The sequence below is a fragment of the Morone saxatilis genome, unplaced genomic scaffold, assembly GCF_004916995.1.
Source record: "Morone saxatilis isolate NCDOM2014 unplaced genomic scaffold, NCSU_SB_2.0 Contig22, whole genome shotgun sequence".
NCBI classification, from domain to species: Eukaryota; Metazoa; Chordata; class Actinopteri; family Moronidae; genus Morone; species Morone saxatilis.
The window spans coordinates 13,515,391-13,526,850 of NW_023339785.1; the positions used below are offsets into that span (position 1 = coordinate 13,515,391).

At 37.0% G+C, this 11,460-nt stretch overlaps 1 protein-coding gene across 3 annotated transcripts in view; it reads right to left on the bottom strand.

Moving 5' to 3' along the window:
• Positions 1-486: 486 nt before the first annotated feature.
• The window catches only part of klhl4 (kelch-like family member 4), a 29,201-nt gene continuing 18,227 nt past the window's right edge, over positions 487-11,460 (bottom strand). For all 3 annotated transcript variants that reach the window (XM_035669313.1, XM_035669315.1, XM_035669314.1), the window contains 6 exons: positions 10,039-10,225; positions 9,735-9,959; positions 7,757-7,919; positions 6,326-6,538; positions 4,483-4,654; positions 487-4,142 (listed from right to left, as the gene is read on the bottom strand). In XM_035669313.1, the coding sequence (XP_035525206.1) occupies positions 4,083-4,142; positions 4,483-4,654; positions 6,326-6,538; positions 7,757-7,919; positions 9,735-9,959; positions 10,039-10,225 (1,020 nt within the window). In that variant the 3' untranslated portion in view covers positions 487-4,082. The remainder of the gene's footprint in view (positions 4,143-4,482; positions 4,655-6,325; positions 6,539-7,756; positions 7,920-9,734; positions 9,960-10,038; positions 10,226-11,460) is intronic.

Consider the following 11,460-nt stretch of genomic DNA (forward strand, 5'->3'; position numbering starts at 1 on the left):
CAATCTGTCTACATTTGTCACACAATTATGAAAGATTGTTCAAACTTTTGTGATGCCAAAATCCCTTTAAAACCTGACAAATCATCTCTCAAGTCAGAACTCATCTCCATAGGCTTCATGCTCTTAAAACTCAGCAAGACGCTCATTGCAAAGTAAGACAAGGAGACGCCTTAACATTCAATTTCCCAACATTTCATCATCGTGTCTCAATAATTATGCAGGGTTATTAGCTCAAGTATTTGTCCTTGGCATTCTTAATGCCGGTTGACATTTATTATGAACAGTAATGGTATTGGAGATCTTTGATTTGCCATTGGCGGTGGTAAGTATGGTTTGGTTTGTTCTCTGCAGTGCAACAGCACCCTCTCTTGATAATTTATGAAATTATTACATCACCATGAATCCAGCATACACTATGCAAGCGCATGGTTCTGGTGAAAACCCAAACTGCTAAGATGAATCAAAATGGATGGATGCATGTTTAAATACATTGTTTGCATACCTTTATTACAAATAATTAGCAGTTGACATTGTAAATTATTTTTGGGACCAATGCCCTTATCCCATTCCCACCTCCTGTATTAGTTTGATCTACCCTGAATGCACAAAATCCAAATCTCATTTGTCTTAAAGCTTGAACCCCATTTTATTCATCATCTGCTTCTCTTTGTCTCCATCTTCCTTTGTAATGTTCCTGGCTTTAAAAAGGGAAATCAATAAGGAACACTGGATTTTATTCTAATTCATTCAGAACAGGAAACATGAAACTTTGAGTGTTGGAACCACAAAAACATAATACTGTTCTTTCATTACATTTTTTAACACTTGAATGATAAAGGCACTTGCAAATGACAAGGTAGTACAGAATGTAAACCATGCTTTGTTGTTTCATTTTCACCTCATCTTTTTTTCTTTTTACAAAATAACTCAAAACACTGACAAAGTGGAAGATCTTGGGTGGATAATAATTAGAATAAATGCGAAACAAAACTTAAATCATACTCCAAACATCTGTAAACTAAAAAGAAAGAAGAATACTATTACTAAGCTTATGTATTATATTTAATCCATGCTGCTCTGTAGAAGAAACAACCATTGAATAGATGGGAAAAACAATACAGAATGAAAATGCTATAGACTCTTCCAGCCCATAGATGGCTGATCTGGCTAATTACTAATTGTCACTTACTAATTATTCTCTTATTCATTATTTTTAGAGTAGCTCTGTAAGGTGTGAAATTAGATTTCTTTTTGTTGTGATGGCATAATTTGATTAGTGGGGTGATAATCTCAGTATATCATTTATCATTGAAACGGATAGGGAAATTTTTTTATACAACACACTCAATTCTTGGGATTAAATGTGAAAAGGAACTGATGATCCTCTTTTAAAGTAATACATTTTAATTTGAGTGATTTTATGTTAAATACCTCAGGGTTAAATAATAAGATTCCAAGGATAATCATAATAGGATTTCTATATCAGAGTTGTCCCACTTCAGCTAAAACAAAGCAGCTTTGAGTTAGGTCAGTGCTGTACCATCTTACAAAACATTTAGCAGTTAAATCACTCTTGTGAAAGTGTATCCATGTATCTTAATGGTTTCTTTATTTGTCTCTGTTCTGTCTCTATTTGGCTCTGTTAAATATTATGATAATATTCACAAGATAAAACCCATTTTTCATGGGCCCTTTAAACCAGAATCAGACATGGAAACCTGACGACTTTGAGGTACTGTATTGCATCATGCTCTTACCACGTGAAGCTGACTTTCTCAGTGTTGAGATCACTGTGTTTTAAACCGTGATTGCAAACCTATGGGTGGCAACGAGACTGTGGGGAATATCGGTTTAGTCTAACAGATGTGGAATTTCAGATTAAGCAATACTGAGCCAACCCACAGGAGAAGAATATAACAGACAGGAACCGAAAAGATTGAAAAAAATTGCACATTTGTACCAGTCATATCCAATGCAGGGACAAATCGAATAAAGCTATTTTCATCATTATGGTCTTGTGTTTCTACCGCCATTAAACTATGCTTTTGAATTAACTGGACAGATATATATTGAGATAAGTATTCTGCACGGTGGGGCTTCAGTAATATTATACTCTGAAGAGGTGAACTTAGGTGAAAGCTATTATCCTTTATTGATTTCCATTATAATATCTGACAGGAGGTGCAGATAAACAGAAATAGAAAGTTAGAGAACGAGATTTATCTTTACATCGACTGAGATGGGGTTTGTGCCAAAAGGGTTATACCTCAAAATCAAAAAGATAAAGGTATGTCTAATATTTTTGTATCCTGAAACAACCTACACGTGGACACATAAGCCAGAATTTTGTCTGCCAAAACCCATCCAAATCTAACCAAACAAGCAAGAGGAGAGTTTAAACTATTTGGAAGGTAAACAATGAAAAAAACAAAGGCAAGCAGTCGCAGTTGGTCCTCAGTCTGTTAAGGAGAGATTGAAAAGAAAACCACAGTGATATCAGAGTGATATAAATCAAGCAAACATGCTTGCTTGATTTAAAAAGCGGGGTCTGCAATGAGAAGAAAATGAGGTCAATGTTGACATCAAAGTAGGTTCCAAGTCTGTTTAGTCAAAGAATGAGTTTAGTTTACTCAAAGCAGAACAAGAGAAATCAAAATCTGCCCGCTGAGGGGCCACATTCAGCTCTAAACATGGATTTGAACATGCAGAGGACTGAAGTTATTTTATTTAGTTTGCATGCTGTACAAAAGTATGATAAAAGCATAAAAATGAACATTTGGCCCCAAAAACATGATATAATTACAGTTACAAATTGTTCTCGTCATGATAAGGGTTTTACTTTTATGAGCAGAACCAACTTCAAAGCTAAAAATTCTAATCAAAGTCACATTAGTGAGGTGCTGTGGAAATCAGGTTTCAGAGTGCTACACGTGAAACAGTGCTTGAAATTCTCTCGTAGACTCAGATAGCTGCTTTGTGTGCACCTGGTCCCACTAAGCCATAGTTTGCTTTTTCTTCTGGGTTTATCCAATGGTTGTGTCGTGAACGATAAGATCATCTACATGACCCAAAAGGCATCATATCCTTAAAAATACGAGAACAGACAGTGATTTTGATAATTGTATAAACCAAGTAAAACAATCGCTCAGCTAGCATGCCCAGAAGTAAAGACAAAATAATAATAACTGTACCAGAGAGCACTGGTTTAGGCATGATTCATCAACACAAATGTAGATTCATAAAGTTCACGAAAAACTGTACAGCAATGTGAAATATCAATATGATATATTTTCTGTAATTCACAATTTTGTAAACTTTTATTTAATGCGTAACAAGACTTCTAAGACAAGCAAATGACTTTGGTGTTCTGTAGCTACAGGCTCAATAAAAGAAAATGAACTGAAAGAAAGTCCAAATATATTATTCAGCAAAAAGTCTCATTTCATTCCTGTTCTTCTTAAAACCACCCTGCAAAAACTTCATCACCCTCAGTGTTCACAGTGGTCTTCTTCATTAAAGAGCATGAATCTGTTCAGACCACCCGCTAAGGGAAGACACTGGTATGTGGTTACATTTTTGTATCTTAACAATTTTCATTTGAGTGGCTATAAAGTGAAATATAAACCCAAAAATATACTGTATGCGATGGCACTGATAAGAAAAGTCTCTGTATAGATGTAAACTAACCTGCAGGCTTATTTACTCAAAATGTAACTTTTACATTTAATCTTACGGACATACACAGAACTTTTCATAAAACTAGTATAACAAACCAGTACAACAAAGCCTTGGCTCTTGCTACAGCTTAGCCAAGTCTATGAAAAATCTTGATCGCTTGAGAATGTGGAGAATGCGCAGCAGTCCTCCCCAGTGGGCAGACATGTCCACTAATGATAGAAACAATGGTTTATGGGCAAGGCTCTGTCTGTGTTTCCCTCTGAAAAATCTGGAGAGCCGAGTTAAAGGAGAAAAAAAATGAAAACATGATTCTCGAAGGATGTGTTCTTGATCTCTTGTTTTGTTTGTCCACTTTTCTTTGCTGCTCTCTCATTTGTTTCCCATGCTGTCGTGAGACAAAACGCTCAAGGCAATTTCACCACCACCACGCAGGCGCCTGCCCTGCCAATGTTGAGAGGGACCTCCTACAGAAAGACGGAGAGGTTAACATGCAGCTTTTCATCTCTGGCTGTCTTCAAAAAATCCCATTTTACTTCATGCAGATAAGAGGGTTACAGAGGTAAAATTGGAAAAACTTATTGCAAAAAAAGATATAAAAATATTGATAATATTCAGTGACTCCAGCAGATTTATGCTCCTGAAGGGTGTTAACTGGAACCCTGATGTTACATGTAATAAATTCTGGCAAAAGTAAGCAAAGTAATCAAAAGTTCTCATCATCATATTTATTTGTATATGTAAAACAAAAAGAATAGAATATTTAAACTTTGTGTTGCCATGATGAATTTGTTTTGGTTTGATTACCTCAGTCCACTCATTGTTCTGTGCATCGTAGGACTCGACAGTGTTCAGATAAGACTGGCCGTCATATCCACCCACAGCATAGAGCCTGTCACCCAGTAGGCAAACACCCACCGCGTCCCGGGGAACACTGAGGGAGGACACAGTGGTCCACGTGTCCGTCTTTGGGTCATACCTGCAATTGCGATATTTGCACAAATGATTGTATTTTTTGCATGATGGTTGGTATTGTGAAACATTTGTTTTTCTTTTTGTAAAAAATAATTCGTGTAATCAGCCTAATTCAGGAAGAAAACAGTATACCATCCCCACTAACTCAGACATCTTAACGTTTGCTTTCTTTTATTACTGATGTCTGAATGCTTGCTAATAGCAACGCCTTTCAGCAAAGACATAAAAATTGAAACTTTAATGCAAAATTGTCTCTTGAACAGCAGCTGGTGTTCAGAGAGAGCTAAACTCATCAGCGAAGGCAGAAGTTGTTGAATGAAAATGTTTTATATGATTTAATTTCAATTATTTATGGGTAAGTCAAATGTCCAAATATTCAGTCATGTCTTGCTGACACCTGGTACTAACAAGGTTTGAGGCTGCTTCATGCACTTTTATATCAGTATAAAGGAAAATAAGTCAAATATTGTAACCCAAAGTTAAATATTATGTATATAAACAGTAGATGAAATTAAAAGTTAAAATTGAAAGAAACTGCTAGATTAATATAATAAATAATAATACAAATTTTATTTGTATAGCACTTTTTAAATGTCCTTATAAAAGACATTTACAAATAAATAATCCAGTAAATAAACAGTATTAAAGAACCATTCAAATAAAAACTGAAAATAGGGTGGTTGTGTGAATCTGGTGGTTGTCATGTGGAGAGGCTGTAGTCTGTAAAAATGTGTCTTAAGACAGGATTTAAAAGCAGAAACAGTGTCAGCAGAATGCCAACTGGAAGCGCTAAAGCTGAGGTGGCAGTACAGCAAACGCTCGATCGCTATTTGACTTTAACCTGGACTCCTGGAGTTAAGAGCTCACCAGTGTACTCTGGCGTCTGGCCACGTAAAGCCTTGTAAGTCCAGTGAGTAAGTAAATGGAATTTAAAAGAAATTGGTAACTAATACAAGAAGGCTAAAACTGGGCTTATGTGAGAAGAAGCAACTATAAAAAGCTTAATAAAAATGATTAAGAATGCTTTACAGGGTGTAAAATCATATTGACTAAACCGAGAAAATATGTAGAAATTAGACAGCACAAAAGGAATACATATGTTTACATTAATCATCTGGGAAAGTAAATTGATCAAATTCAATTGTTCAAATGAAACACATGGGAATATAGCAACCCTGTTTCCATCCTACAAACAAATTTATCTGTAGGGTAACCTTCTATTAACACCACTTACAATATAATGATACTGGTTGTATGGAAAATTGTAGGTTGCAACAGCAATCATAAATTTAAATACACAAATGATAGGAAGTACATAAAAAAACAGGCAATTTATCAAGAATGGGAAAAGGCATTCTGGCAGTGAGTTACAACTGAAGGGGCTCTATTGTGAATCACATCAGGTTCAGATTCAGGAGGATATTAGGCCACCAGATGGTGCTAGATACTATAAAATAAAACCATGTGGGGAAACTATGATCTTGTATCTGGTAGTATAACACAGACATGTCTCAAAATGCAGGAACAGGGTGGGGATCAAGTGAAGTTGAACTCCCCTTTGTTCTTATTTGAACGTCCCACACCCACCCAGGACTGATTCACATCAACTGCAATCTAAATCCAGTTACGCAACTTTTATGTGTTTGTGTGTTTTCTCCCCAGACGAAACATTTACCTCTCGACACAATCGGAGAGTCTAGAACAGTGGTTGGAGGCGGGGGCGTCGTGTCCACCTACAGCATACAGGAAGTTGTTGTATGTCGCCACACCCACTCCCCCTCGCCTCTTGGCCATGGGAGCACACATGCTCCACTTGTTGGTGTGCGGATCGAAGCACTCCATTGACCTCAGACACGAGCTGCCGTCTCGACCACCTACTGCAAACAATCTGAAAAGAATTTAACAAAATGGGTTCAAAATCTCAGACATCTGATCTCAACACTGGAGCTGACAGGAGAAGCTCACATCAGCTGTCAGATGTTTGTAAAAATGATGACAGAACAGTGATAATGTGACAGGTTTTATAAGATACAGCAGTGAGCAGTGGATAGGATGTTTCAAAGGTACTTTCCTTGAGAGTGTTCTTTCCTACAAAGATCACATCAGTGTTTTAACACTCACAGGCCCGAGAGCAAGACAGTAGAGGCTAGGGAAACAGTTTCCTTGTTGTCTATTTTTGACCTAGATGCAGAAATAACTCGGTATCGACTTTAACACTGAATACTGGATGTAGCCGAGCAGCAGCCTCCTCCTTCGGCATACAAACATATTTAAATTAGGCTGAGAGCCAGTCGGTTCTTTGCTTAATTTACTTTCAAATAGTGTTGTAAGACATTTAATACATACAAATACATAAAGTGTTCTGCTTTAATAGAGTCTAGATTGCACTGTATAAATTACCACACTAATGAGCACCACTGACTACTTCACAGCTGTAGTTTAACCCACACAGACCACAAAGGTTGATTCAACATTCAAGTATAATGTTGTCAAACTATTACTGCACTAATACTACACTTCAGCTTTTCCTGGACCAGTGCTCTGAGTTATATAACCATGCCTGTGTTATTGCATGCTCTATTTCAAGTTATGTAGCCTATTATATTACTGCTGACCATTTTCCACTGCAAAACATGCTGCAGTGTTTGAATTTTCTGTTTATTCATTTCAGTACATCTGCAAAACCTTCAGTATATTTAATGGAGGACATAAATATTTTTACACAAAAACAACAGATGACTTATCTTCAGCAAAACTAAAAACAGACATAATGTCCATACTTCAAGTCTATAAATAAGATTATTTTGTGTGGTCATTTTTACACTGCAATATTCAGCTTTTCAACACTTTAAAAGCAAACTTATATTTAAGGCAGACAGGGCCCTTTCAAAATTACGTGTTAACACTGGCATTCCTTTTTTACTGTAAATTGCTTCTCTGCCTCCTCAGTGTCTTTTGTGGCTTTACGGATGCCAGTGACCTCGACCTCAAGCACCATGACATTTCAAAGTCGCAGAAAAACAATAATATACTTTGCCTCAGAGTGTAAGGCTGCAGATTTAAGCATTAAGTTGGGACGGTCTGTAGGGTCATTAAAGCAACTTACTTCCCATTGAGTGCTGTGACGCCCATGGTGCTCCGCGGTGTCGACATACTGGCCACGTAGTTCCACTGTCTGGCCTGCGGGTCCCAGCGTTCCACTGTGTTGAGATAGCTCCAGCCGTCGTGGCCTCCCACGGCATACATAGGGCCCTCTAGCACAGCAATACCTACACAAATGGAAACAAGAGACACGTTACCGCAAAAAAGCCTGCTCTTTTAAAATCTACTTCCTTGTATTTGTGTATTATTATTATCTGTACGTGGAAAAGAAAAGGCAAAGTGCCCCTGTGATCATCATCAGCATGTTATATGATTATAGTATTTCTATTGTGCGTGTATTACTGCATATTTTGTACGGACACACAATAGATGCTCTAACATCTATAACCTTTAACCACTGGGCTAGTGCTAAACGCTTTCTCACAAATATCAAAGCTAAAGCAACACAATATATTCAATGCCTCCTTGAGGCTGATGAAACAAAGATTACTTTCTTTTTCAAATGATGCAGCACAATGTCAGCACAAGGTAATGTTTGTGAATAATCAATGAAAAGAATTGAAATGACATTTCCAAATCAAACTTTGCTTCGACAGTTCTTCGAGAGAGCCGAGGCAGAGGTACGTTTCTCATTTTAGAGCAGGGCAGAGTGAGTCATACAGCTGACCAAATCTATTCAGAAAACAGGAAGACTATAAAACTGCATTGTTATTCCTCATTCCAAAGTCACAGGGGAAAGCGGTTTTCGCCAGTAACATTGCAGAGGATGTTTTAACACAATGGATTTTTATAATACCAGCCTTATTTCCTTTGGTGAGACCTGGGGGAACATGAGGGCAAGACCACATTCAGAGAACCTCGAATGACATAGACACTATGGGACAGAGACGATTCTTGTAGTGAAACTCTGTTTTATTACTAACTGGTGGTTTTGAAATGAAAAAGAAATACTTTTTCTTGTCTTTACCCATAATGCACACAGCAGGCAATGGCTGGGCAGGGATGTTGATAGACGCTAAAGCTCAAATATATTCAGACTACGAAATATGCACGCCACAAGCAAAGCAGCGAGAGATATTTGCTACAGGAAAGATCAAAGATGAAGCAGGTAATCTCTACAGTGTGATCTCCTGGGCTCGCTGATACCTCCGACCACACGGGGTGAGTGAACTGAATGCTTTGACAAGATCTCCCTGTACTGTTACCCAGGCCTGTTTCAACTGTGAATCAAAACGCTTCTGATATGAAATTTATTGGGCAGGGAAGGGTAAGGAAGAGCAGGGCCAGCACAGCCTGTCAAGCTTTGATAGGGGAATGGGTAAATATCAAAGGTCTATCTCAAAAAGAAATGTGTGATTTTTTTACAGCATGCCAGCTGTGCATCCTGTGATTTTTGGTGTTAAATAACACCAGGTAGCCAGACTGAGCTAAAACCTCAAACCTTGAAATTGTTGAAATAATTGCATTTTATTATCAACATCCTCTGAAAACATAATAAGTTTAGAAAAATACACATAATGTCATATTAGATGTTTGAGAATAGTAACAAATATTACACACAGAGCTGAGAAAAGTTGTTGATTAATCAAATATTTGGTAATCAGTTAATTTTTTTGTCAAGCAAAAGTACAAAACGTCATATGATAGTAAACTATATATCTTTGGGTTTTAGACTGTAGGACTCTAAGCAATTGTAACTTATTACAAATATACATATAAAAAAAACTATTAATGACTTAATTGAAAAAATTATTGGCAGACTAACCAATAATGATAATAATCTTGACATATTAGCTTTTCCTGTCCAAATATCCTTGTAAGTTTTTTCAATTTTGATACTTTTAAAAAGTGACTGGCAGCATTGTCCTGATGTGACTCATTGGTCTACGCAAAGCACAGACATTATGTCTGCATTATTAGATTATTTATCAGTGCATTACTTTCTTTTGTGGAGCTACATTTGCCTCACAAGACACACTCACCAAGTCCATGTCTGTGTGTTGACATGGGGGGCATGGTGGACCACACTTTATTGATCGGATTGTAGCACTCCACCATGTTGGATGTCTTGAGTCCATCCCTCCCTCCAACCACATACAGCTTGTTGTCTATCACTGCCACGCCAAACTGCAGCCGGCGTCCATTCATGACTCCAACCTGGACCCAAGTGTTGGTCCGCAGGTCATACTTCTCTATGGTGGTGGAGCCTAAAACCACAAGCAAAGCAAGTGTTAAAATTTAAATAAGCCTTGCTGTGTATTGATAAGTGCTGCGTATGGGCCACACCTTTGGTAGCGTCCATCCCTCCTACAGCATAAAGTGCACCCACAGTGGACTTCCTGGGTTTGGTTCTTGGGCTCTGAAACATAGGACGTCTCTCAGGCAGAAGATGGTACTTCATGGCCTCCATCAGCAGCTTTTGGCATTCCAGATCATCAGAGAACATCTTGTTGTTTTCCAGATCTGCAAGGAGCTACATTCCAAGGATTCACATTAATAGGTTACATGATAGGAAGAATGCATTAGAAATAGAACTGTGTGTAGAAAAAGAGCCAAATGTTTACAGCATTTATACAAATGACTGAAGGGACGCAATGAAATGTGTGTTTATATAAAACCAGGTTAATCTCATGTAGAATTACCTTGAGTACTTTATGTATGAAGTGTTAGATTAAATGTAACACTGCAGATCGAAGTGTAGCTTAAATAACAGATAAACTTGTGTAACACAAAGACAAAGACAGATTTGCATCTGTTACGAAAACATCTCACCAATTTTCCTGGTCTTTTGGAAAATACTCACTTATCCACACTTAAGATGGGAGCAATAATGATTAATTGCTGTTGTTTATCTCCCCCAGCCAAAATACATGTGGAAAATATGTAATGCATAAGGTATCACTTATTTTCCACATATATTTCATTCATAAAAACATTTACTTAATTGCTGTTTGCAAACAAAAATGTTAAGCGTTTGTTTTTTCCAGCATCTATTCATCCAATATAAAAAGTGAAATATAAAATTTGCATGTGCATACTTAGTTTTAGAAAGTAATCTGTTAGGGAAAATAAAGCTGTGTTCCTATAAAGAGATATTTTCATACTTCAGATGTGCCAAAAATTGCTAATCTGTGTTTGATGTTATGTAAATTAGGATGACACAGTTGTAAAACAATGCTTCATCTCAGAAATACAGCATTCATAAAATATGAGTTGCAGTGTTTAAAACAATAATAATTAAAACATAAACAAGCTATTTACGGCCTGACATTGCATATGAAAACTCATGTGTAGCTGTCTTTCTGTCAGTCTAATTTATAACATAGCCACTTTCATAAACAAAGTGATTATTGACAATGCAGTAGTTCATTGCCTTTCAGTGGTCAGTCGGAAGACTGAGGGTATACTGGGGGGTTCTCTCGCAGTAAATGTATGGGAAACAAGTCGTCGATTAATTGACTTGGAGACTGACTGAATTACTTTACAAGCTAAAGTGCCTAATATTCCCTGGTTACAGCATCTCCACTGTAAGGATTTACTAAGTTCCTTTGTCTTAAGTGATAGTAAGCTGAATACCTTTGGACTTAACCGTTTACTTTTGCTTTGACAAAATAAACATTTGAATATGTGATGTTAGGCTCTTAGAAATGATTATGGGTATTTTTACAATTTGCTGACTGAAATTGTATATATCTATATATCTATATA